General features: G+C 42.7%; 2 protein-coding genes across 3 annotated transcripts; one reads left to right on the top strand and one right to left on the bottom strand.

Moving 5' to 3' along the window:
* Positions 1 to 421: 421 nt before the first annotated feature.
* Positions 422 to 12,720, top strand: oplah (5-oxoprolinase, ATP-hydrolysing). 2 transcript variants are annotated; one of them, XM_070928249.1, is made up of 27 exons: positions 422 to 592; positions 1,423 to 1,614; positions 2,073 to 2,187; positions 2,855 to 2,978; positions 3,661 to 3,856; positions 4,079 to 4,244; positions 4,505 to 4,643; positions 4,875 to 4,942; positions 5,468 to 5,643; positions 5,757 to 5,882; positions 6,024 to 6,136; positions 6,222 to 6,392; positions 6,532 to 6,669; positions 6,971 to 7,109; positions 7,264 to 7,376; positions 7,874 to 8,025; positions 8,182 to 8,342; positions 8,437 to 8,538; positions 8,637 to 8,811; positions 9,508 to 9,692; positions 9,813 to 9,959; positions 10,060 to 10,194; positions 10,503 to 10,652; positions 10,786 to 10,943; positions 11,076 to 11,236; positions 11,420 to 11,517; positions 11,855 to 12,720. In XM_070928249.1, exons 1-27 carry the CDS (start codon positions 422 to 424, stop codon positions 12,005 to 12,007), a joined length of 3,924 nt encoding a protein of 1,307 aa, XP_070784350.1. In that variant the 3' UTR covers positions 12,008 to 12,720. The 2 variants fall into 2 exon arrangements, with proteins under 2 accessions (XP_070784350.1, XP_070784351.1); XM_070928250.1 differs by having other exon boundaries at positions 5,468 to 5,624; positions 5,762 to 5,882.
* A 3,055-nt stretch (positions 12,721 to 15,775) lies between these two features.
* On the bottom strand, positions 15,776 to 19,890 carry foxh1 (forkhead box H1). The gene is given in 5 exon segments (XM_070928488.1): positions 15,776 to 16,747; positions 17,028 to 17,132; positions 17,727 to 18,218; positions 18,220 to 18,324; positions 19,822 to 19,890. Coding segments are annotated over 5 exon segments (1,743 nt in total).
* Between the last annotated feature and the right edge of the window lie 7,847 nt (positions 19,891 to 27,737).

Here is a 27,737-nt window from a genome sequence, read left to right on the forward strand (position 1 = left end):
ATTCTGACACGCTTTGTAACAGCCTATATAAATCTCAAAGTATGTGACAGTGAGGGGAAACAAGCCAAGTTAAAGTTCCTAATAAATGATGAATACATTTGATTTTAATATAAACAAATTTTGTTTGTTTAGACAAAGATAAGCATGTGATGTGGCGTTTAGATGCACTAGTAGTGTAGGAAATGTGAAATGTGGAGCCTAGTAGAGAGAGAGACAAAAACAATGAGAGGAGGGCTGGTTTATGTAAACTGGTTGATTTAGAGATTCAGGCAGAGAAGGAGGGTGCAAAGTAGTTGTGACATTGTATTGATTTTGTGAATGAACAGGTATTTCAGCTGATCCCTTATCAGTCCTTCTCTCTCTCACCCTCTCTGACTCCAGTCAGTCTGAGACTCAGGAGCAGCTCTTCTCTCTCTTCGCTATGGCTGAGACTAAGGGGAAATTCGACTTTGCCATCGACCGGGGCGGCACCTTCACCGATGTGTTCGCCCGGCTGCCCGATGGTCGAGAAAGAGTCCTGAAGCTGCTGTCCCGGGACCCCCAGAACTACAAAGACGCTCCCACTGAGGGGATCCGCAGAGTCCTGGAAGAGGTAACGTGATGGGTGAATGTATTAATACATAGTTTTCTTTACAGTTAATATTACATTTATACTGAGAATTTTGTGGAATTAGAGGTCAGATGGAGATGAAGAAATACAGCTGGTGGTTGCCTGAAGTCTTAAAAGTTATGAAGGTTGTTACTGGAAACCTATTACACATGTTGTTAGAATCAACAATCAAAGATTTTCAAGACGTCTTCACTTGGAGGTCCCAAATCCTAAGCTTATGTGCCTTTCATTCAAATTAATGTGGATCAGAGCTTTAACATAATACTACAACATGAGTCTGACTCAAGGTCACACCTCTGCTGATGTCATTTATACCAACAAAGCTGTTTTAACTGCCAAAACAAAGAGATTGTGTTTGTAAGTGCATGTAACTTTGTGAGTGTAAAGCAGACTGTTGCTGAAAAGGACCTAGCACGCCTAGTTAAAAAAAAAGAAGCAGGATTGAACATTCAAATAGATTTATATGTTGCCACAGGCATGAAATGTACTGTCTGTATGCAGTCATGTAGTTGGTAGAAGAATGTACATTGCAATGATCCATGTAGGCTGAAACTGTAAAATCTTTGTGTATTGTTTGATCATAAATGAGCAGTAAAACTAAAATGTGAAGCAGAAATGATTTTTGGGCTGTATTGACTAAAACGTGGAGACTATAAGATTATTAATGAGCAGACAGCATGAGAGCAAGAAAGAGACAAAGACAGCATATGGAGTCATGTTATTTAATATCATGTAATGTGTAATATTACTTCACTACATCATCTGTATGAACAGCATATGCTGTATACATATTTATGTGAATTTATTGACAGGAAACAGGGTGGGTCTTTCCTCGCGACCAGCCTGTAGACACTTCTCTGATTGGCTGGATCCGAATGGGCACAACGGTGGCGACCAACGCGCTACTGGAGAGAGAGGGAGAAAGGACTGCTCTCCTGGTCACGCTGGGCTTCAAGGACTTGTTGCACATTGGCACACAGGCCAGGCCAAAACTGTTTGATTTGGTTTGTAATGCTTGTTCTCTTAACCCATGAATATATACGTTGTCTCATGTTGTTTAGCATCTTTATGTCTTTTTGTGGTGTTCATTAGTGGCCTGGGTACGGGTCTAGTGTCCCTGCAACACAAGGTTTAGTCATTATCTTGTGTTACAGAAACAGGGGGCAGGTCTTGGAGTTTGTCCCCAGACCAGTTGTACCATTAATGGTTTAAGTGGTCACTTATCTATGAAGCTGATGCTCTGTTACAGAGCAAGTTGTCAGAAACGCAGCAATAGAAAAGGCTAAGTAGAATAACACAGTATATTATTCTGCAATAAACTATTTATTTATTTCACTTTATTGTTATTTCATTTTATTGTACTTTACATTTAAATATTTGTATATATGTTCTATGTGTGTGTAGCATGAATTTACATAACGTGTGTGTGTGTGTGTGTGTGTGTGTGTATACACACATACAGGAGGTGGCAGTTCCTGAAGTGCTGTATGAGGAGGTGATAGAGGTGGATGAGCGAGTCGTCCTCAGGCAAGATGGCTGCCAGCTGCCCAGAAAAGATCCCAAACGTGTTGTCACAGGTGTGAAACGCGTGTTCTCTCTTACAAGATTTGTAAAGTTTTGGTCGAAACTGTAAATGAGTCACAAACTTGTTCACTGTAGATTTTTAGCCAAAAAAATAATGGCCAGCAGCGTGGCTAATGACAATGTCAATCTGTTGGTCTGGTGGCCACCACTTTGGTCTAGACTGAAATGTCTCAGTAATACAGTAGTAATTAGATGGATTGTCACGAAATTTGGCACACATATTCATGTCCCCCTCAGGATGAATCGTAATAACTTTGGTGATCACTTAAGTTTTCATCAAGCACCACAATCAGGTCAAAATGTCAATGTGTCCAATACTTTGGTTTACGACTAAATAACTAATGACATTCCCACCAGCCTCAGCTGTACTTTTATGTTTAGTGCTAGTTAGCATATGTTAGCATGCTAACATACTAAACTAGGATGGCCAATATGGTAAACATACCTACTAAACATCAGCGTGTTAACTTCGACTTCCAAATCTCCTCTCTGGTTATCCTCAGCTTTCATGAGTACAACAAAGGCAATACCCTGTATTTCTTTGTTGTAAATGTAGGAATGTAAGCTCGGCCTACTGGCACACACGAGAGCGTTGCCTGAATGCTTTACATAATTTGAAATAATCCTAATAATCTCTGTGTGTGTGCTACTGTCCCTCAGGCAGTACGGGGGATTCTCTGGAGGTGTGGAGGGAGCTGGATCTGGAGCGAGTGGAAAAAGACCTGAGAGGAGTTTTGTCCCGCGGGATCACCAGTCTGGCTGTCCTTCTGCTGCACGCGTACACGTCAGTAGTACGGCTTGTTTTTCTACAGTTAGGCATGAAGGCATATTTACTCAAGATCCTAATCTGATTTCTTGTCCTCTCTTTCTTTCATTAGCTTTCTCTCCATTTCTCCAAGCCTAGAACTTAACCTCTAACTTACAACTCTCTCTTTCTTGTTTTTTCATTTTGCCACTGTATGCTGAATTGTGCAATTTTTGCTCTCAATGTCTCTGTGGGAGTAGAAGTATGTACACTGTACATGTCAGAGGTATCTGGTGTCCAATAGCCTGTTTCTGTTGTATAAGTAACCCATGTGGTTTACTGGGTGGAAGTTCATGTTTCCCTTCCCATATTTTCTCTCTTTACTTCTGGCCTACTCTCATTTGTTCATTGAAGTCCATTCACACTTGCAGTAGCAGTCTGCAGACTTGTTACCTCTAGTTCTTAATAAAGAAAGAGGACAACGCAGTTGAATTCAGTTGAGTTGAAAAGCCACGTTCACGTGTCGCAGACAAAGCACATGCATACTTTCTTTTGCATCAGGAAATAGGTGGTTTGGAGGCCTTTAAATGATAACACAGACACCGTACACGGTAGAGCAGCCGTGAAAGTGCTGACTTGCCTTCCAGCTCCACCCCATTCCTCTCCCTGTGTGTGTGTCTCTCTCTCTCTCTCTCTCTCTCTCTCTCGTTCTCTCTTTCAGATGGTCCGATCATGAGAAAGCAGTGGGCGCCCTGGCACGTCGTCTGGGCTTCACCCAGGTGTCTCTGTCCAGCGAGGTCATGCCCATGGTGCGGGCGGTGCCTCGGGGCTACACCGTCTGCGCCGACGCCTACCTCACACCCAAAATTCATCAGTATTTAAAAGGCTTTACCTCTGGGTTCAAGGGTGGCCTGAAGGTGTGTTCTGGTGTGTTTCTCACATCAACATGTGTATTTTTCTTTGTTTTTGTATTGATACAAAATACCACATTTTCTTTAGTCAAATGCTTAGTCTATGGAGCTTTAAATCAGGTCACTCATGGCCTCCAGATGTTCCAGTAGCTGGGTGTTAGTTTAAGACCCTGTTTCATCTGAACATTGAAATGATCTCTTCCATCCCTTATTTCCCTCTGTCCTCAGGATGTGGACGTCCTGTTCATGCAGTCAGATGGTGGTCTGACACCCATGGAGCAGTTCTGTGGTTCGCGGGCCGTTCTATCTGGCCCAGCAGGGGGTGTGGTGGGATACGCCATCACCTCTTATAGCCAGATGGAGAAAAAACCTGTGATTGGCTTTGACATGGGCGGTGAGTAGGGGGAATGCTGAGGAATACTGTACCTTACTGAGTTCACAGACTTTGTGAGGAACTCCCTGCCATTGTTTTGTAGTTCAGTTTACTGTACATCTAAATTGTCTCAAACTTTGGTTATTGCATGTGATACTTTCTTTATTTCTGACTTTCACTTAGTGTTACAAATGGTATTAAGTGCATAGATTAATTACAGAATGATTAAAGAAAAAGCTAAAAAATCTGTTTTAATAAAGGAGCCTGCCGTTTTTCTCCAGGAACATCCACTGATGTAAGTCGGTACGCTGGCCAATATGAACATGTGTTCGAGGCTACCACAGCTGGAGTCACTCTGCAAGCACCTCAGCTGGACATCAACACTGTGGCTGCAGGCGGAGGATCACGACTCTTCTTCAGGTCTGTTAGTCAGTCTCCAGTCTTGACCCATCTTTGATATACACCTACGGTGTCATTAGGTTAGACCCCACTTTAAGGTATGTAGAATATGAATACGGTTTCATCAGAGCTGGTAAAGATACTCTTTCTGTTTGTCTGCATCCTGTTGTTTGGTTTTATTTTAACCATTTTATGTTATTTCCTTTTGACTTCCTTTCTCTGTTTTCTCTCTTTCCTTTACTTCCCTCTCAGATCAGGGATGTTTGTGGTTGGACCAGAGTCTGCGGGGGCACATCCTGGACCAGCCTGTTACAGAAAAGGTAACAGACAGTTTTTTACGCTTTCTCTCAATGGATTATTGTCATTTCTTTGGCTCGCAGCCTGGTAGATCGCAAACGAAACATTTCTAGGGCATTTCCCCCATCTTCGGTGGTTTCACCCTTTCTTTAAATCATTCTCATACATCCAGCTGATCCACGCAGAGCTGGGATTTCTGTGCTCTCAAATCCTGCTCCCTTCCCCCTTCTCTGGATTGATAATCTGGTTTAGCTTCATGAAGGTTGGAAATTGGGGCGACTCCAAGTTTCAACTGAAAACTGAAGCTCGCCTCATGGTTCTCAGTTGGAGCTGTGACGTGTGTTGACAAAAATAAACTTGACTCTGACTTCATTGTTGATGTTCCCTGTAGGAGAGTTGGGTAGCGGTTAGCTCCATTTCATACAACAGGGATCTCTAGTGCGTTCCTGTTTCTCAAAGAATTACATGAAATATGTTAAAGCATCTTACACAAAAGCAGCCTTGATTATGGAAAGACATAATACTGATTCCCTGTGGGATTTTCCTAGGTGGCCCTCTGACTGTAACCGATGCTAACTTAGCCCTGGGTCGCCTCCTCCCCTCCTTCTTCCCAAAGATCTTTGGGCCTGGGGAGAATGAACCACTGTCCTTGGAAGAAACCATGAAGCATTTCTGTCATCTGACCCAGGAGATCAACCTCTTCTTGTCTTCTAACCAATCACAGGCACTAATATTTAGCATACTTTATTTTAATCAGAGTTTCAAATATCCTTAATAATTCTGTAAGGGACTATTAATGATAAGGCTAAAATATGTTTTTTATGTTCTCATTCGCAGGTTAGTGCAAATGGGGCCAATCACTCGCACAACAGCAAGTCAGAGATGAGCGTGGAGGAGGTTGCTATGGGATTCATTCGCGTTGCAAACGAGGCCATGTGCCGGCCAATCAGAGCTCTGACACAGGTATTTTGGGTTTTGAAGTCTCAGCTCCAGCTTGGTGAGACAGTAACACTGAATGTTTGGTTATTAAATGTGTTAAACATTTAAAATCATGTACTTTTTTTCTTTCGTTCTCTCTCTCACTCCTCCCCCATACCCTCATAGGCTAAGGGCCATGATACATCTCAACATGTGCTGGCTTGTTTTGGGGGTGCAGGTGGCCAACATGCTTGCGCTATTGCCCGAGCCCTGGGGATGAAGACCGTCTTCATACATAAGTAAGAGTGATAGGTTTTGTTTCCATGGTGTTTGTGTGTATTTAAGAGAGAGCCGTACTCATGTGTATTTGCGTGTGTGTTGCAGATACAGCGGCGTGCTGTCAGCCTATGGCCTGGCTCTAGCTGACGTGGTGGAGGAGGTGCAGGAGCCGTGCTCACTGCAGTACGTGCAGCACTCCTTCAGCGAGCTTGATCAGAGGGTGGAGCGGCTCTCAAAACGCTGCCGCGATACGCTCTGTGCACGCGGATTCACCAGGTCAGCACCCACAAAACACTGAATGGTTTGGGGTTAACCTTATGCCCCTCAAGGTGTTAATCCACACCTTTTCACTGTTAAAAGAACCACTGATACTCACTGAATACATACATTTTTAACCATTTTTTATCCTTTTCAGCAGTCAGATAACCACTGAGGTTTTCCTTCACCTGCGCTACGAGGGCACCGACTGCGCTCTCATGGTTACCGCTGCCGGTTCCCCCAGCAACGCCCAGTCCTGTCTAGCTGGAGATTTCCGCGGTGCCTTCACCAAGCGGTCAGCTCTTTGTTTACTCATTTGTTCAATGATTCATTTGAATGATTGGCTGCAACACGCATTTACTCATGAGTGGATAAATCATTGCCACTTACACATCCGCTTCTCTGCGTCCTCTGTTTACATTGTATAAGCAAATACAGCATCTAGTTAATGTGTCATTTTTCCATAGGAGATAAGCTTAGTACACTTTGAGCGGACATTTGTTTACTCTGCTCATGGTTTCTAATGTTCCTCTAACCTTAATTACTCTACCTCCTTCTCTTATGCGAAGCCTCCTGTGTTGTTTTTCTTCTTTTAGTTATCTGAAGGAGTTTGGATTCACTATCCCAGACAGACCCATCATGGTTGATGACATCAGAGTGAGGGGTTGTGGGAAATCTGGTATCAAATCAGTGTATAAAACAAAGATGGGACACGGACAGGCCAAACCAGTCACGGTACATGGACGCTCTTATACACGCGCAGCTGAACATATTGTATACATGTAAACACACACTTTTAATAACTTAGACAGGGAATTATAGAACCATCTTGTTGAAGCCTACACCTTTTAATTAACTTCCCTTCTGTTCATACACTTCTTCTTTGTAGATGACCAAGTGTTACTTTGAGGAAGGTCATCTGGACACCCGTGTGTATCTATGGGACGAGCTGCCCTGTGGTTACAGCGTCAAGGGACCAGCCATCATAATTGACAAAAACAGGCAGGCATTTTCCCCTTTTTGCTATTACTAGCTTTCAAATAAACATCAATGAATGTCCCGAAGTATCGGTACTGGCTGAAATAAAGCCAATTTAAATCAGATCCTTTCTTTACTGAACTCTACTGCGTTTTGCTGGCCTGCTAGTGTTGCATACAACTGCGAGTGTTTCTGTAGTGTAATATGTCTTCTCTCTAAGTCTTCTCTCTTTCCTTTATATCACATCAATAATTTAAGCTTGTGAACTTGTCAAGTTTTGAATCAGGGCCTTAAATATTTGGATATTTAGTAGCTTATGAAAAGCAAGGTGTGCTAAACTTGGAAGGCTACAGCTGTTACTTCAGTGTGTGTGTGTGTGTGTGTGTGTGTGTGTGTGTGTGTGTGTGTGTGTGTGTGTGTGTGTGTGTGTGTGTGTGTGTGTGTGTGTGTGTGTGTGTGTGTGTGTGTGTGTGTGTGTGTGTGGGTAATTTACATTTCAATTTTTTTGTTTCCTCCATCAGTACCATCCTGGTGGAGCCGTGCTGTGACGCCCAACTGACAGAAGGGGGCGATGTTTGTATGACTGTCGGCTCTGACCCTCACTGCGCCCTCGGCACTGAGCTCAACACTGTGCAGCTCTCCATCTTCTCCCACCGCTTCATGAGCATAGCAGGTAGTACACCAACAGAGGAGTGAGGATGAGGAAGGAGTGAAAGATTGTTGGGGAGCAACTAGGAGAAGGAAGGCAGAAAATGAGGGAGTCATCATAAGTTCAGTGTTCATTTGCGATCGGCCTGCTCAGTTGTGTTGCATCTCTCTTCCTCTACAGAGCAGATGGGTAGAGTTCTCCAAAGAACCTCCATCTCCACCAACATCAAGGAACGTCTGGACTTCTCCTGTGCTGTGTTCGGACCAGACGGTGGTTTAGTGTCCAACGCACCCCACATCCCTGTCCACCTGGGGGCCATGCAAGAGACGGTCCAGTACCAGGTGAGGGATGTGTACAGTTTAGACACTGAAACACTAAAGAATTAACACCCCATTCTGACAGAAAGGATGCTCTGTTTTTTCTTCTTCTCTGCAGATCAGATCATTGGAGAACAAGCTGAAAGAAGGTGATGTGATTCTGAGTAACCACCCATGTGCCGGGGGCAGCCACCTCCCAGACCTCACAGTCATCACACCAGTCAGTCCGTCCAGCTGTCTGTCTGCATTCTCACTCTCCTCGTTATCAGCCTTTTCTTTTTACCACATATCTCTCCTTTCCTTGTCTCTCCACCCCAGGTGTTCAGGAAAGGGGTGAGCGGTCCAGTGTTCTTTGTAGCCAGCAGGGGGCACCATGCTGACATTGGAGGCATCACTCCGGGCTCCATGCCCCCCCATTCCACCTCCCTTCAGCAGGAGGGGGCCGTCTTCACTTCCTTTAAACTCGTCACTGGGGGCGTTTTTCAGGAAGAGGGTAAGAGAGGAGGTGGTGAACTCGGCATGAATGTGAGAGGCTGATGAAGGCAGGGAGGAGAGATAATACAGAGCTGTTGCTTGTCGACAAGTCAAGATAAAGAGTCCTTGCATTGTATTTTTCAAACCATATTCCTTACAATATCAGTGACTTTGCATATTGTAGCCAAATAACTACAAATAGCTGATACTTAACATTACTTACTACCAACTTTACGAAACAAAAAACAAGCGTGAATGCTGATGTGAATTTGGTAATTTCTCGCATTAAAAACTTTGCTGTTTAGCTGCAGACTGACATCTCATATATCAGTCTTTGAACGCACCATCAAGGTGCGTTTTTTTAAATATCCACTGCTCGCAACTGTGTTATAAAGCAACAATAACGTAATTTTAACAAGAAAAATGAAGGGTGCAAAGTTTCATTATCTGTAAGCTGACGTGTTTTAGCATATTGAAGTGAATGCCAACCGGTGGAAGGTCAGAAAAAAAGAACTTAGTATTTGCTTTGGGAAATGGTCAGCAGTAATCTTGAGTATATGTGTACATACTGTGTGTAGTTTATGAGCTCTAAAAAGAGCTCATGAATCAACTTGCATCTTATTTAACATTCACTTTCTTCCCATAATGCTTTTCTGTTTGTCTCTTTTCCCCCACTGGATTCCTCTCTTGCCTTCTCCGTCTGTCTCCATATCAGCTGTAACTGAAGCTCTGATGGCTCCGGCCCAGTACCCAGACTGCTCTGGGACTCGTAATCTCCATGACAACCTGTCAGACCTGCGAGCTCAGGTGGCAGCCAATCAGAGAGGCAGCCAGCTGGTGGGGGAGTTGATTGACAGCTACGGGTTAGCTGTGGTCCAGGCGTACATGGGATACATTCAGGTAACTGTGGCTACAAATGAAATGGAATAAAAGGAAAAACAAAATATTGTTATTCAGAAAAGTAGTGGTAGTAACTACTGCTGGTGTTGTACTCTTACAGCCTTTGTGTTCATGTTTCAGAGTAATGCAGAGCTGGCAGTGAGGGACATGCTGAAAGACTTTGCACGTCGTCGACGGCAACAGACTGGATCCTTGGAGGTGGAGTCGGAGGATTTCATGGATGACGGGACACCAATCAGACTGCGGGTTCAGATTAATGAAGACGAGGTGAGCTGGAAGAAAGATATAAACACTACAAACTTGCACAAAGTCAGGTTGTCTCTGAGAGTGAATATGCAATAAAATGTAAAAACCTCCGTCACCACAGGGCAGTGCGGTGTTTGACTTCACAGGGACGGGAACAGAGGTTTGGGGGAACTGCAATGCTCCACGTGCCATCACCCTCTCCGCCCTCATCTACTGCCTGCGCTGCATGGTCGGACAGGACATTCCCCTTAATCAGGTAAAGAGGTTTATTCCAGGACCCCTGGATAGGTTTTAAGGAGATTTTTAGAGGAGGCTTGATTACGTGTTTTTTGGCAGGCATGCCCAGTCAGGCTGCTTTGGGAAGTCATGGTCGAACTCTGAATGCTTCACCTTTTACTGTTATAAACCAGATTAAATGAATCAGGTAGATGTTTCTTTACATCTTCTGCATGAGGCTTTTGGCTGTTTGTTTAGTAATTATTCCTGTACTTACAATATTTCATTCCAATTAACCACTGTTGATGTCGTTTTTTCTATTAATCTGTTTCCTTTTTTCATATCCAGGGCTGTCTTGCACCAGTTAAAGTCATCATACCCCCTGGCTCAATCCTTCAGCCGTCCCAGAATGCAGCCGTGGTTGGAGGAAATGTACTAACATCCCAGAGGGTGGTTGACGTGATTTTTAGGGCATTTGAGGTGTGCGCTGCTTCACAGGTGAGAAAAACTTGATTTGTACATAAAATGTACATTTCTCCTAAAAACATTGTGTTTTTTTGGTCAGTTGACTTGGTAAATTGATAAACAGGCCATTTGTTTGCTTATTTATTGTTATTCCTCGTTCCGTCAGGGCTGCATGAACAACATTTCATTTGGCAGTGAGAGGATTGGTTACTATGAGACAGTTGCCGGGGGAGCAGGGGCGGGGCCAGGCTGGAATGGGCGGAGTGGAGTTCACAGTCACATGACCAACACTCGCATCACTGACCCCGAGATACTGGAGAAGAGGTCAGACAGGAGTTCAAGTTTTAGACATTTAAAGTCTAAATTTGTTGTCTCCAGTAATAATTTAATATTAGTAGTTTTTAATAGTTTTTTAACATTATTGGTCTTTGTTGCTGCTGTCCATGCGGTATTCAGATATCCAGTCATTTTAGAGCAGTTCTCACTGCGGCCCGGCTCAGGAGGTGCAGGAAAATACTGCGGTGGAGATGGTGTGATGCGGAAACTTCTGTTCAGAAGCAAGGTGGTTCTGTCTGTACTGACCGAGAGGCGATCCACCCGCCCCTACGGCCTCCAGGGTAAGCTCTGACCCTTTGAACCTGCCTGCAAAAGTCCTCAGCAGCCATTTTCATGTTTTGTATTGTGTGTATTTTGCCTCACTAAACTAGGTTTATTTAGTTTTGACATGATAGCTTTTTGTGACTATTGGCCTCTTTCTTACTTGTACCATATATCCTCTCTAACCTGTCTCTGCTGGTTAGGGGGTGAGGACGGTACAGCAGGACTGAACCTGCTTCACAAAGCGGATAACCGAGTCCTAAACCTGGGAGCCAAAACCAGCATCAGCCTTCAGCCCGGGGTAAGACTGCATAGAGTGTATGTGTGAAAGAAATCCTATCCTAGTATTTACCATAGTAATAATAAACTGAATTTTGTTATTTCACATGAAAAAATATTGTATTCTGATAACAGAATTGAATTCCTAAATACATCAAAATGATCATCAAATATAATTCTAAGCAAACATTTTAAGATGACTTCAGATATGAAACCATAATGTGCTTCATTACTTCTGCAGGTATGGAATAGTATACTGTGTCTCCTTTACATTTCATAATTTTGATGAGGTAAGTGTTAGGATAAACTGATGATTTGTGAGCTGAATCCATTCTTTATCCGTGCGTCTCCCCCTACAGGACATGTTCTGCCTCTACACCCCTGGAGGAGGGGGATACGGAAGAGAGGAGGACGCAAACAGGAGACCCCAGACCAAGCGCAGGCGCTTGAATGAGACTTTCCCTGAGAGAGGCAGTGTCTTTGAATACCGCATGGCACAAGAGGGAGTGTGACAAGACTTTAGACAGAGAGGGAGAGTTAATAGACAAGTCAGAGGAGGTGAAGAGGGAAAGAGGAGGAGAAAGCACAGGAACTCAAGCAGAGTGAGTGATGGAAAAGAGTGGGACTCTTTGTCAAAGATACAAAGGTTCTTTAAAATGATCGAGGAAAACGGTGACAGTTTCATCATTATACTGTGAGAAATTAACAAAGCACATACTGAAGTTTGAATGGAAAAATGTGAAGCCTAGATGTAGGCTGGCATCAGAAATGTCACATATTATTATCATGGTTTAAGAAGCACATTCTAACAGTAAGGCTGTGCTCACATTAGTAGGCCAAGTGAGAGAATACTGATATTTCAGGCTAAGGCATCAGTCCGATTAGTGTGATGGACACGTAAGATGTGTTTTTCAGTTAAATTTAACATTTGACTTGTTAGTTGGAATATTTTTCTTATTACTAGCCAAGGAAAATCTGACCCTTAGCAAGTCCTGTTTTGATAATACATATTTGCCATGTTATGTAAGACGGTGTGTATTTTTGCCTTTTGAAATGTTTTTCACTTTATAAATGAACTCCAGTTTAACTGTGCAAGAAAGCCATGTGACGCAGCTGCTAATCTGTTTTAACTGGAACAGCCACTTATCTAACACCACAGTGTCATGATGTGGTTACTGTTCTTCTGTTATTCTGTTACAGGACAGACAAATAAACCCCATTTCTAGTCATGAGAATGAGAATAATCCTCTTTTCTTTCAAAGAAAACAGTAGTTTTGTGTACCATTTTGTGAGTGCAGGACAGGAGGAATCTGTAGAAATAGTAAATTCTGTGAAATGGTTGCAAAGATTTATCAAATCATATTGTGAAATTCACAATGTAGCAGCTGTGATTTGGTTCTTGAGGGATGCCCTGTCTCCATACCATGTTAGTAATGAAATGTTACTCTTGGCCCTTGTTACGTTTAACATTAATTCAGCTCATTCAAAGATATTTGTTCATTATGTAAACAGTTAGCAAATGAAGCAGAGGAGCTGTTCAAATGAGATTACTGCCTCCAAGTGTTATTGGTCAGGGACATGCAACAGTTTAAATGCACCCAACCCATCAAGATCCAGTGTGACTACCAGTCGTACATGTAAATTCATGAGGGAGTGTAGAGATACAACCCAGAGTGTGTGTGTGTCTTTGGGGGAGGGGGACATGTCCCTGTTTAAGTGGTGTCCCCTCCTCCCGTCTTTTGGTCAGGAATGATGGAGGAAAGATGGTGAGGGAGTGCAGGCATGCGTAGGCAGCTGATAAAGAGATAGTGGCCACAGCAGTGGAAGCAGCAGGAGGCTGATGGCTGCTGGACTGTAGATGTAAATCAGCTGGTTGTGTGTGTGTTGGAAACTCCAATATAGAGGCCACGGACTGTGGATCAAAGATAGTTTCCTTGTTTGTAGATCACAATTCCTGTGGACATCATCTGAGAGGATTTGAGACTCTCCTCCTGCTGCTGCTGGGAACAATCTCTCCAGCTTTACATTTTGTGCACTGGCTCATAGTCAGCTTTTAGGTTTTGGGAATCAGTGCTCTCATTATGGGAGTATGTGAGACACAAGCGTGTATCAAGAGGAAGTCCTTATTCATGAGAGTTCAAATGCTTTGTAAAACACAAAAAGGCAAACAGCCTGTCTGAAGATAGAAAATCATTTTGTTGGTAACATTAGAGCAGCATGCTATTAGAAATAATGACCAATAGTCACAGAACACCCAATAGGACAGGAACAGGGAAAATTGTGGTGCAAACTTTCAGCTGTTAAGTAAGAAAATACAAAACTTCTGCAAGAAATTTCAATTTCAATTTCTCTTCAGTTCTTTAAAGTAAACTAGCTACACTAGAAATGTTTTCCCCATGTGAGTTGCTTTAGAGTGTCTCCATTTTCTCTTACTTTATACTTCTACATTACATTTCAGGGGGAAATATTGTATTTTTTTACTCCACTACTTTTAATAGCTGGAGTTACTTTACCCCAAAAATTTCATTTAAAAAAAAAAAGATGTTATAGATTCAACGACCCAACAAAATCTAAAATTGACAGAATTAGCTCCACGTCGACCAGCTACAACTGTAACATGCTGCTCACACATCCATTCATCAGTAATAATAATCTAATTCTGTAATATATAGTATGACACTCACAGGAGACATTTTTCTGCATTATTAAGTTATTTTACTTTTAATACAAAATGCAAATACATTGTACATATTTGCATTTTGAGGAGTTTTAACATTAAATTGTATATTTCTGATGCATTTCTTGTATTGAAACAATGAATGACCGCCTGGCTCTCCTGATCTTGCGGTTTCAACTCTTCCTCTTCTATGTAGCTGAGAATTTAGAGCTTTTTATTTACCAATAGAGAAAATACCACCCTGACTGCAAAGAATTAAATAAGTCTTATATCAACAAACTGAGTAACATATAAATGATAACACAGAATCTGCATCCAACACGAATGCACGTACACACTATAAAAAGTGTCTTAAAGTTGTTTAAGATTGTGCAGTTGCCATATACAACACTGAGCAGCACAGTTAAAATAAACAGCATTTTATTACATACCCTGTTCAACTCCATAACCTTCTTTTGATACTTAAACTTCTGAGCCGCTTTCACTTCAGCTCAGTACTGTACAACCTTTAACAAGACCACAGGGAAATGGCAAAAAACTAACAAAACATTCACCCGTCAAGGTAGGCAGACATTTATAAACAATTTCCTTTGGAAGACGATCATAATGACATCAAAATAGTGCAAATAACCGGCAGTGCAAAGTCCACAGGAAACATATCCCAGTCCATTAAAAACCTGAGGTAGATACTGGTGGTTGTATAGTGGTTGATTGTCTCCAGTGTCCTGAGAATGGGCAGCATTTTCACAGAAAACCTGTCAAATCTTCAAAACACCAGTAAACACTAAAATGAAAAAGGCCAAATTGCAGCATTACTATTCATCAGGTTAGCATGCTATTATAGCTGCACGGGACCAATGCAGACAGTCCAGACTTACTGAAATTTAAGACAGGAAAAACATTATGGTAAACGATTTGTCCTGCATATCTCACAATCTGAACAAACAAGCAATAACACAAATGTGTGTAAAAAGTGTGTAAAAATGGCTGTTTCCACTGAAATGATGCTAGTTATTCACCTAACAATCCTATATTCTGTTTTAAAGGCTGGCAGGATAAACAAGATATTGCGTTTGATACTTTGTAGCTCAAACTTACTGTACGTACAACCTACAGTTTTTCACAAATGCAAAATTCAAGATGAAATTCAACAATACATTCAGCACTCACAATAGGTAGACAACACGTGTAGGAAGGCAATAAAAAACAGTGCAAATAAGACTGGCAGTGCAAAGAGCCTGTGGTAACACAAAGACTGAGGTAGATACTTGTTTTGTTGTATAGCTGTCTGTGAAACCATGTAATACTCCACACATTGATGAGAAACAAGAAGGTATTTGAAAATCTTGACCTTAAAATGAAAACCCTGACTTTCCATCTTGCTAAAAACATTTCACTGTACTTCAGCGTCCTTTTGCATATTAAACAGTGAACATTTCTTGATCTGGAGATTGTGATTGAGACTTGTTTTAGGAGGATCTGCAGCAGAAATATATTTCCTTTGTGGATTTTGATTAAACCTCCCGTCCTGCGTCATAGTAGTTTAGCATCTGTGCATTTTTCAGTGACAGTACGGCACAGTGTGAGTGAAGGAGTCAGTCAGTCAGTACTGAGGGTACCTGTTTAGGGGAGGCCCATTCTGCAGGGTGTACTGACTGGGTGGTTGGTGATGTGAGTGAGAGTTCTGATTGGTTGGTACTAACACGTCAAACACACTCTTATTGGGAGGCACAGATTGCAACATATTGTCCAGGTCCATCATGAGCGGAGGGGCTGGGACAGAAACTCGTCCGCTGGGGAGGATGGGCCAATAGGCATGACTCAAGAAGTGGCCAGGTGCCACAGGAGAGCTACCATAGCCGTAAAGAGGAAGTCCGCCATGCAGCGGCATTAGAGGACCTCCGTTAAACCGCATGCTGGGTGGGGCAACAGCATTAGGGGGAGCATATTTGGCGTGGGAGGTAGGGAGCTCCCATGGAGGTGCAACTGTCTCCCGTCGGGCTGACTTGTGCAGCGGTGGTCTGTAGTCCTCATAGCCATCTGACCCAGCTTCACCATCACGAGGAACACGCTTCCCAGACAGGGACATCCCTTTCCACTCCTCATCAGAGGAGGAGGAGGATGTGGAGGCCGGGCTGGCAGAGCTGGCTGAGGCACTTCGGGCAGAGAGGGTGTAGCGAGGTCGTGGAGGTGGTGAAGACCGAGGGCGCTCCACCTTGCCCCAGCAGTCCCTGGTGGACACATCCACATCCCCAGAGGCACTAGGTGGCCGCAGGCTGTGCAGCAGAGAGTCTATGGCAAAGGATGAGTCCAGCTTGGGTCGGAACAAATCCTCCTGCGGTGGCGAGGGGTTTCTGCAGCGCATAGTAGGGAGGGCAGTGACGGGGGCAGATGATGGCTCAGATTCTGGCTTGTGTCCCTGCAGGATGTAGGGGGCCAGATCCTGGGCAAAGATGGTCTCATCCTGGCGCGACACAGCCGTGTTTTGCCTCTTGAGGAGCTCCAGAGGAATGCGGCTCAACTCCACTGCCCAGAAGTTGCCTTTGCCCTGAGGCTTTCCCGGGTCCTTCAGCACCTACAGGTGGAGGGAGGATGGACAGTGAGATGAGCACTTGGCCCGACAACCTGGTCAAACAGGACCCAGTTTCACAGTTAACTATCACAATGACAGTGAATGAAAGATAACATCTTAAAACTGGTTTGAAGGTTCAATCCAAAGACCCGAGAGCGTATTTCTACACTGATTAAAGAGAATCACAAACCTCAACTCAGAACAGTGAAATGCAAATGTTAAACCTGACAGGACTGAACAGGGATTTAACCGTGGAATTGTTAAACAGGTTCAACATACACACCTTCACAAAGCAGTCATAAGAGGAGAGGTTGTGTCGCACAGAATCCCGCCAGCCCTTGTAGTTTCCTTTGAAGAATGGGAAGAGAGTGCTGATCTCCTTGAGGATCTAGAAATAAAACAAAAAGGAGAGGTTGAAAGTTGATGTTACTGGGCACAGAAGAGAACACTCACTTAGAAGTTGTCTATGAATTATAATTCTGATTCTGAAAAAAAAGACAAGAAGTTGATAATTACACTTCAAATATAAGAATTGAAGTTGTGTGGGCAGCATAACAACATCAGAGTAGCTATACTTGGCCAGCTGAAAGGTGATTTTACCATGTACTGTATATCTTATCACTCTCCTGATACAGATCAGGGTCTGGTTTCACTGCAGTCCAACCTTATCAAAGCAAACCCAGAATGGTATAGGGGTGGTAGTCACTGAAGTGTCACCAAGAGGCTGCTGTTTTGTGTCACTTTATGAACTGTAACAGTCTGTCAGTGTGTCATAACATATTTAATAGAAAACAGACAATAACTATCTATGACCCAACGTGCAGTACTTTATTGCTAGAACTTGTATTTCACCTGAGATGTATTTCAAGTGAACACCACAAGCAGCTCCGTGGGTTAACACACTTTGCGCCACCTCTGTCTAAATTACTGCAAGCACAGCATCCAGCACTCAAACACATGAGCAATAGAAATTCATTCTTACCTCAGATAACGTCAGTTTCTTCTCTGGGGACCTCTGGATGACCATAGCAATCATAGCGAGGTACGAGTACGGTGGTTTTGGATAGCGCTGATAGTTCTTTTTCTTCCCGGCGCTGGTGCTACTCTTCTCCAGTTCACTGATCCACGAGTCCGGGGTAGTAGTGGTTTCCTGTTTGAAGAGCGCATCTTGGGGATTCGGGTACGATGAGCCCGGTGGTACGGCTTTATCCATGAATGCCGCGGCACTGGTGAGGTGTTGGGGGGGCGCTGCGGGCTTCTGCAAGCGCGACGGCTGCTGGGGGACCATCTGAGCCGGGTGGTGAGGCCAATGCTGGGATGAGGTGCTCCGCGCTACACCTCGGGGAGGAAAACTCTGCTGCGCATTTCTGTGGAAGTCAAGTTGATGGTCGTGATGTTCTTCAAGGTGGGGCAGAGTGGGTAGTGCCAAGAGGCTCTGCTCCGGCCAGTGTTTTGTCATGCTGATCAGCTGGGGGGGCGGATCGGCCCGCACGTTCGGGCAGGAGCGCTGAGAGGGGGGAGGGAGGGAGGTCAAAGAGTCGGTCCTTAACTTCTGGCAGACTGCTGGCTCCAGGCTGACTCTATTTGAAGAGCAAACAATTAACAGTTTCATGTAAATCCTGCTGCGTAATCGAGGGGAGAATGGCGCGTTATCTGAGAGGAGAATGACTGATCGCCCCGGGGGGCTGGGGAGGGTCTGTGTACGAGGAGGGGCGAGAGAAAGACAGTAAACCTGTAAATAACCCTTATGATAATATCAACGTGCCACTTACAACGCAGACATTCCCAGTTTGCTTTGGAATCAGTGTTTAGAAGATTTACGCACAAAGACCTAAGTGCGTATTTGGAGTGGGCAATAAATACTCTTAAAACAAACAATAAAGTTTATTTTAACAACTCCATACACAAGGACAACACATTCACCTTTCTATCTCAAGTTAAACCATAGAACATGTTGTTGTTATATTAAATCATCAAGACTTTCTTCTCGAGAGTGACACTTGGGCGCAGAGGCGAAAAGCAAAACTGGTGGGGGTGGGGTAGAAGGAGAGGTCATTTCGATTGAAGCGTACATGCAATCAACAATTTTTGGTGAGCAATATACATAAGGAATGGCTAATATACAAATGTCGAAACAGTACGAAGTTGGCAATTGCAATCATGTGTGAAGCATTCTTTTTGATAGGCCGCATCAAATGAATTAGTCTCCAAATTATTTGAGTCATTGGAATTCCTTTTAGATTGTGAGACTGAAAGTTGCAGAGGCGATTATTGGTGCAGGTGAGCCTTATTCTAAAGAGCCAGCCATGCACATGTAAACCTCTCAAAACGGCTGTTTCATTTTGAGCAAAATGTATTTACAAATCGTCATCATCTGGTGCAGAACAAATCATCTGGTGCGCAGCAGTCGGTGGGTGTTTTGCGCACAGTGGGGTCTCCCTGCGACTATGCAGGATGTCATTCAATGTTGAAGGACTAAGTTTCGGGAATGCATGTCTTTTGTTCAAGTTAACGTAGTGCTAATGTGCAGACTCTTTCTTCCCAGCAAGACAGTGAAAACAAGTTGGATTAGAAGAACCCCCATGGCCAAGCTGGAGACTTGTTCCTTCCCGAAGGAGCTGCTTAGCATGTGAGGAAATACGGGGGCCATTCAACACCATTTGTGGGTTTTCTGGCCCTTACAAGCTGCTAAGTGTTGTCGTTTGGGTAAGACCATTCACACCCTAAACAGGAGCAATCATGTTCTCCCGAATTGTTGGTAACAGCCTCAATATTTTCTCTCAAACACAATCCAAGAAACAACAACCTACAGTAACTTTCTGCATCTACAAACCCTGACATTGAGCTCTAAGGGTTTATTTATGTTCAGTCATTCACCCTTTTTTATTTCCACTACGGATATATTACATCTGATACGGTAAAGAAACGCAACTCTCTTGAATCAAGTGATGTTTGTCACCGGTCGATTTTCACATTGTGAGACTGATATCTAACTGACATCACACAACTTAAACTGTGCTGCCCTAATCCACAATTAAGTGACAATTAACCTACATTTTGATGTGTGTGTGGCCTACCTGCAAAATGTATTCACCTTCAATATAAAGTGCTACTGAGCGTTCTCCTTTGATTGCACCAAATGACATCTGACAACTCCATCATTTAGCTTTAAATTCCCAGTCAAAAGGGGAAATGGCAGACCCTGCTTATCGTGTGATTGCAGACATAAAGAAGACTATTTGATTTTAATTGCACAGAAGCCCTGACATCATAAATAACCCCCATGTGTGTAAAACTTACCACGTGAACTTGCAGCTTTTGTGATTTTGCAGTAAAATACAAAATGTTTGAACTTATTTTCCAGCTCATATGGCCTCCCTACCATGGTGAGAAACAAACCTCCTTCACCTGCTGCAATTTGCATCAGTGTTTTTCTTCTCTGGTTACCACACACTGTTGCATAGTGCAGAAAGTTTGTCCCCCTCTAGTGGTTTCACTCAATCTCCAGTGACTTACACTTATAAATAAAGGTCTCCAGAAATCAAGCTTCAAGAGCGCCTTTCTGTTAAAAAAAATAAGTTTGATTTGATTGAGTTTAATGTTTTTGAAAAATGTCTTTAAATGAAACATGTACAGGCAAACCCCTCACCCATCATACACAATGTTTGGACCCAATTTACATGCCTTCACATAGAAGAAGTGCTTGGTGCAAAAACCCTCTGATTTAAATACAAACTGTCAATATATCTCTTCCTGTCTGCTGGAGTGCCAGTTAATAGGTTTTGCCTGGATTAGTGAGCCATGCATGAGAAGAATGGGAAACCGTATGACAAGGCTGTTCACATAGGCTGATTGTGTCTGGACAAATCCCCCCTAAGCTGCCCTGAGACGCATCCTGAAACTGAGAGGGAGTGGAGGAATGAAGTTTAGCTGATCTGCGATAGAGACTGAGAAAGTGAGAGTTTTCATTAAGCTGTCACAGCTTCATTACAGCAAGAATGTATGACTTTTATTGTTTATTTAACACGGACAATGCACAATACATTCACTGCATCAGATACAGGTGAAACCCCATTTCCATCTGTAGACCATGTGCGGAGGCCACCAGTGATGTGCAGGTTGAGGAAGTATTATAATAATACACCAAAATACTGTTCTGGGTAACAAAAACTTGATCTTTTGTCTCTATAATTAAGAGGCATTTGTGAAACAAAGTTACTTTCACCATTGTACCATTGTAAGGGTCGGTTCACTCAAATTATGAAAAAACACTTTTATTTTGCTTTCATTTAGCGGTATCTAGCCATGCAGCATTTGAGATATCAGTCTCCGAATCTATTTCTGCCACCGCAGCAGTATAACGGAGCGTTGAAAAGTCACATTATTCAATGAAATCAACATCACTTTTCAGACACGGTGCCCCACTTTCTGAGAATAATCCACAGAACATAGTCAAACATGTTCATAGGGACTATTTATTCAGTAGAAAGAAGTTCCAATGAAAACTGTCCCCAGCGTCCAAGTCTGTGGATTACTCTGGACACACTCTGGAAAGATGCATTGCTGTTTAAGTTTTTAAATTACATTTTTAAATGCTGTGAGCACCACAACATTTACCTCCATTCTATTGCAGTGAATGCAGACATCTCAAAAATGGGTATCTAAAACTCTGGGCACATGAAACCAACTGTGTGAATGAATTGGTCTAGACAGCTTGATACCACCAGAGGAGGGAGAAAATGTGCTTTTTAGTTATTTGAGTGAATTGATCTTTTAACAGAGCTGTCTTAATTTGTTACCATTCGTATAAGTTACGCTTATGGTGCTCTTATGAGCTTTTTTTTTTGACTGAACCTGCAGTAAACTACATTTTTAAAGCTGACTGTTAATACGTTTCTTTGCTCTTTTGTTTGATATCACAAGGTAACATTTCATGCACTTTAAACACTATAAAGGTACTACATTGTGTCTTATTCCGAGGACCAGAGAGGTAACAGTAGCTTATGCTCCTCATTGCTTCTCTGCAGAGTGTCACTGCTGTGTTGGCCAGTTCACTGCAGAGGTCAGCAGATCCTGGGGTCGTCACCGTTTATCTGTGTCTAGCAGCTGACTCTGGGGAGCTTCCTCGAGATTAAAAAAACAGTCAAACAATCCAACTGCTTGAAAACTCTCCAACTGCACAGTTGGTTGACTCTGTTAAATTGATACTTTTAATGATGTGCATGTTAAAGTGTGCATGTGTTCAGGCTTGTGTTGAGTACATTGTATAACCAAGAGGGCAAACACACCCTAACAGTTTGTTGTGAAAAGACTGAAGTGCATTCAGATTTGCCAAACCAGACACATGGTATTAAAGCTGACAGTAACTCTGTGACACACACACACACAAACACACACACACACACACACACACACACACACACACACACACATACACACACATAGCTGTACAAACACGCAAACATGCCCTGCCAAGGTCAGTGTGCTTTCTCTTTCTTCTTGTGCATCTGTAAAAAAATAGGAGATAGGTCAGTGTTTTAACACAATTTCCAGTAATACAATTACTTTCATTTAAATACTATATAGTGTTATTTCTGTATTGATCAGCAATGGTCTTGGTCTGTTGAATACATGTTATGTGAGCATTGACCCCCTTGCAAAGTGGTCTGTCCTGTGTAATGTCTGTTGTTTCCAATCAGCACATTTACCAGATTCAAACTAATGCTCCCCTGTAACATAGTTGAGCAATTTAACATCTTAATTTCCTCTCATCTTGACTACCGCAATTCATTATTTACTTGGTGCAGAATGCAGCTGCAAGGCTTTTGACATGAACACTAGACACAAGAGTTCATGTCTACTCAGTCTGGCTGGATTACATTAGCTCCCTATTCAGAATTCAGTTTCTTTTTATTACTTTTAAAGCCCTCCATGGTTTGGCTCCATCATACATTTCTGATCTTTTAACTCCGTATTCTGCACCAATACCCCTAAGGTAAGTTTCACAGTCCAAGTTTAAGACAAAGGAGGATCTTGCTTTTATTATTTTAGCTCAAACACACACCTTCAGTATCAGATCAGCTGAGTGAGTCTATTTCAAAATTTAAAAAGCTGTTAAAACTCCCCCTGTATCGGCTTTATCTCTCTATGTTTGCCCATGTCCTGATGTTTTTTTTTGTTGTATTTCATGGTAAGGTGTCAATTCCGTGGACTGAGTGGACACCATTGTAAAGCAACATAAATACAGTTTGCAGGCTTTGTCGCCCTCTGGTGGCGCCTGTCCTACAGGAGGAGAGAGAGGGCGCAGGTCCGGTTGTTATGGTGAAGCATTTCCCCTGAGGGCTGGCTGCAGCAGGAGGAGCAGGGGACCGCAGCTGATTCAGTTTCGCAGCCGCAGACCTGCCCAGGAGCTGCAACTGACAGTCAACTCAACAGGTAAGATGTCGCCACGCTGTTTTCTGTCGCTTTACGTCGATGTTCCACAACCTTGCTCGGTTTAACTCGCCTTGTACCAGTTAAACGAAGTTGTCGTTAAAGCGACGTAACATATAATTCACTTAAACGCCAGCGCGACTCTGGCTGTCGTGTAGCTGAAAAGTAAGCTAACCTGAGGCTAAGGTGACGTTAGCATGACACAACATCAAAGTTAGCCGACTTTATTGCTGCTCAGTGTTCTCACCATTTTCTAAACAATTAAGAGTCACCCACATAGGGATAAACTCGCTGGTATTAACTTTATCTGCACCCGGGCTTGATGAATGAAGCCAGGTATCTTAAATGAACTGCTTACGTTACCTGTCAGACTAGCCACCTGTTGTGCCTGTCTGTGGACCGCCAGGTAGGTTAGCTAATCTGCTGCACACGGTTAATCCCACGCAAGACAAGAGCTAACGCTTCCGTTGTTAAAGCTTTTTTAATGCCCATTTACAGGTGATTGTGACAAACTGTTACAGTAAATAGTTACAGGGTAGTTATCGGTTAAGTTTACCTTTTTAATCAGGCCGAATATATCAGAGTTTAGTGATAGGGCAATGAGCAAAGTCTTATTACTATCAGTGGTACATAAACTGACATAAATCTACTATATGACACTTCTATATTACAGGCTGCAGCTCATAGTTCAGTGTCAAATAGCTCCAATGTCATCCAGTACCATGTCCCTGTTATATTGATTTATATTGTAAGGTGGGTGGATGTAATGTAAACATTGAAATACATTTTTTGCAGTGTTATTGTATTTGATTGCATTAGATTTGTGCCAACTCTGGCATCTTCTCTCTCTGGTTCTAGCTCCTCCAGTTTCAGGATTTCTCCGCTTTTCTTTGTCATATATGATAGTAAACTGAATATCTTTGGGGCAATTGATCAAGAAAATGATTTGCAGATTAAAACATAATCAAAATGATAATTTGCAACCCTAATCTTATGTTGAGATAAATTGTTGCAAGAATTGTTATCATTGATTTTTGTTTGTCTTGGTGTTAATTTTCCCTCTGATGATCACTGACTCAGGGATATACCATAGTTCACTGACTATTTGACTTTAACACTACATCACTGACTTATTAACCTAAATAAACTCACCGTCATCTATTCTTGTCAAGCCAGTCTTGCTCACAAGTATTCCCATGTGTGGTCAAAGTACTTCTTCAAAAGCATATCCTTGGTATGTAAGGTCAAATATTTGCAGGTTTCACAATATAGACCAAGATTAGCTCGTAGGCTCCTTGATAAACAACGTGTCGGCACACACACACACACACACACACACACACACACACACAGTCAGAGATCTAGGTTGAAATCATAAAAAGGTTAGATTACATTTCAACACTATTCTCTAGTGGACTGTAACACCTGTGATCTTGCAAGGAGACACATTGACTGAATTTAGAGCCAGCATGTGTGTCCTCCACCGTGGCAACAAAAGGTTATCTCAACTGAACAAGCACTTTATTAGATACTCTAGAAGGACAAAGACCATTATAGATCATTATAAAAAGATTTCTTTGTCATCCTAAAATAGTTTTTTCTTCTTGATGAGATAGTTCCAACAAGTTCAATGACTCCAGCTGTTCTTTAAAGGTCAAGCTGTATTGGGTAAGTTTGGGTCTCTGTTACATTCCTTCTCTTATGCATAAACTCCCCCCTTATTTTCTTACTGAGGCATTTCTTTACCATGACGTGCACATGTTTAAATGTGAGAGATTCTGCAGGCGGATGTCATATACATCATCTCATCCTGTGGTCACCATTTAAAGATCCTTTATCCCTGTTTTTCTCTCCACCTCTGTGCCTGCCTTCATGATATGTGACCCTACTTCCTGCTTAGGAGCAGTCAAAGGAGTTAAAGTAGGCTATTCTCTCTGTCTCCTCCCCATCCTTCCTCCTCCTCCTCCTCATATTCTCCCCTATCTACTTCACATTCTTTCCTCCACATCCTCTTGCCCTCTCATTCCATATCCTGTGTCTATATATATACCTCTCCAAATTATGAAAATCTGCCTCCATCACCACTCCATGCACACTCTTTCAGGTTTTTTGCCATGGCCTCTCCCTCTCTCCCTACTCTGGTTCCTCTGTGGCATTACTGAGATTGCTGAGTGATTATATGGAGCAGCTCAAACCATTACACATGACAGGACTTAGGCTGAATTCACACCAAATCAGGCATTGCGGCGATTAGCGCAGGGTTTTGCGGCGGTGTGGGAGTGTCCAGTAACCAGAAATCCCAGCTTGAAGACCGACTGCACGGCGATTAACATCTTTGTACTCCCTCATGGCAGTGTTGTACAGCTCTGGAAAGGTCATCGCAGTTGCTTGGTAAACAGCGGGATGCTACAATGCTACATGGTAAACAAGGTTCTTCTTCCCGTGGGCGTTTTCCGGTCTGATCACCGGCTTACGTGATTGGCCACCGCAGCTTGACTTCAGGTTGTGTTTCTCCTAAAGTTGATTCTGTATCAACGTTTTGCCTCCCTCCTGCTCTATTTTGCAGTCCTTCTCGTTGTCCTCCTTTCAAGGGCTGCAGCTAATGTGTAGATTATTTTCATTGATTAATAGTTTGGTTTTAAATGTCAGAAAAAAGTAAAACAATATACACATGCAGTTTCCCAGAGCGCAATGTGTCCTCTTCAAATGTTTTGTTTTGTCCTACCAGCAACTAATCGACAAACTGTTTCAGCTCTACTTTTTATAAATTAACTTTAAGTTGCTCAGTAACAGAAAAAAGCAACCTGATTATCAGGCAGGCAGTTGAGGTCACTTGGCATTGGCTCAGATAGCATGCGGGATCATTCCCGAATCATCAAGCTGTATTGACTCAGCATTGTTTGTTTCAATGAACGGGAAGGTCCTGCGGGTCACATCAAACAGCACACTGGGCTGGTGGTCCTACACAACAGCTGAGCAATGTCAAACCATGAATGAAACCCACAGCGCTGTGTGTTCTGTTGTGTTCTTGTAAGTTCAGTAACAAGCTTGTACACTTGGGTGCCACCCGCTTGATGAATCTATGAGCTTCAGTTCGTGTGTGTGTGTATATTCATAGTGGTCTATTCATTCCAGCTGTTGAATGAAAGTTTATGTTCCTCAGCAGCTGTAGACAGCCCTTCCTGTTGGGTCATTAGGTGGAAAAAGTCAGAAGTCTACAAATGTCAGATTGATGCAGGGACATTTTTCCAAACACACAAAATGTTTAGTCGTGCTTCTCAGTGTGCGTGTGCTGCCACGCCATGAGTTTGTACAATATTGGTGATCTCACCTCGTCTTTTCCCGTCTGTCTGGGCTCTGCCTGACTCAGAGAATCACAAGGCTCTTACACAGTTTAGCCACGAACAAATTCCCCATTTGTGCCAGGGCTTATTTTATAAGGGACAAAACTAACTGAGACTAACGAAATGCTAGCCTAGGTCGCTGCATCCACTGATAGCAGAGCACAGGTTCTTCACCGGCCTGCTACCCTACAGACTGTTGATAAGAGCTAAGATACAGACAGATGAATAAGGTAAGATATCATAATCACGGAGAAATCCATGTTCATTTTTGCAGCATATTTGCTATTAAATTGATTTAATTACTTTCACACAAAGTATCCATTTGTTATCTTTATATATGGGCATATAAATATATGTGGTAGGTCAGTTAGTTTGTTAATAAGCTTTTTTTTGGCTGTTGTCGGTGTCGGTATAAATTGCTATTTCTCCTATTTGTTTGTTGAATATTTGGGGCAAAATTCCACATTTAGAAAATGAACTCTTGCTTTTTGATTCTGAGCAACAAAATATTTTAACATGACATTGTGTTGTCTCCCGTTTATCTTTCACTCCTGCTGCTAGTTTGCAGCTGATGAGTGAGATACAGTAGGCTGATTAGTGCCAGGCAGCAGGCTGAGACTGGCTGAGCTGCTGGTTTGTCAGACCAAGACAGCAATCTCCTGCTGAGAGGATCTTTAAGTTTTTTTTTTTCTTTTTCACCACACCCTGGCTTTTACTTTGTTTAGTTACGTCCAAATGATGGCCCTCAACTACGCTGTCCAGGAGGCTACTTTCAGACTTGTCTCTTGGCTCTAAAGCATATACTAGACTGAAAGGCTATAGTTAAGAAAGAGTAAAATTTAAAATAAGAACACATAGCACTTTTGATACAAACAGTTGTGTTAAGTATTGGTTTACACAGACAAAAAACAGAGAGGAGAGAGAACGGAGGAGTGGTGACTGACACACACTTGTACAAGGTTCCTACGCACAGCAGGAGTGTGTAACAACAAGCTACACAGATAGACACTTGTAGCCTGCCTTTAGGTAGTCCGCATCAACTCCATCTTCTGCATATTGCCTGTTATTTCCATTTTGACATTTGTTTAATATATTTGTTTGAGTTGCTGCCTAATTATTATGGAACAGGCACTGGCATCATTTCTCTAATGCTCATTTAATAATAGGAACATACATGAGTTAGAAACACCTGCGCTGTGGAACTTCCTCAGCCTAGT

Source organism: Enoplosus armatus, chromosome 21, assembly GCF_043641665.1.
Source record: "Enoplosus armatus isolate fEnoArm2 chromosome 21, fEnoArm2.hap1, whole genome shotgun sequence".
NCBI lineage: Eukaryota > Metazoa > Chordata > Actinopteri > Centrarchiformes > Enoplosidae > Enoplosus > Enoplosus armatus.

Excerpts from the sequence above, each read along its gene's own strand:
- oplah (XM_070928249.1), top strand. The coding sequence starts at position 422 with ATGGCTGAGACTAAGGGGAAATTCGACTTTGCCATCGACCGGGGCGGC. Across the intron at positions 4,644-4,874 it reads GGATCACGACTCTTCTTCAG|ATCAGGGATGTTTGTGGTTG; the intron begins GTCTGTTAGTCA and ends CTTCCCTCTCAG. Across the intron at positions 8,343-8,436 it reads AAGAGACGGTCCAGTACCAG|ATCAGATCATTGGAGAACAA; the intron begins GTGAGGGATGTG and ends TCTTCTCTGCAG.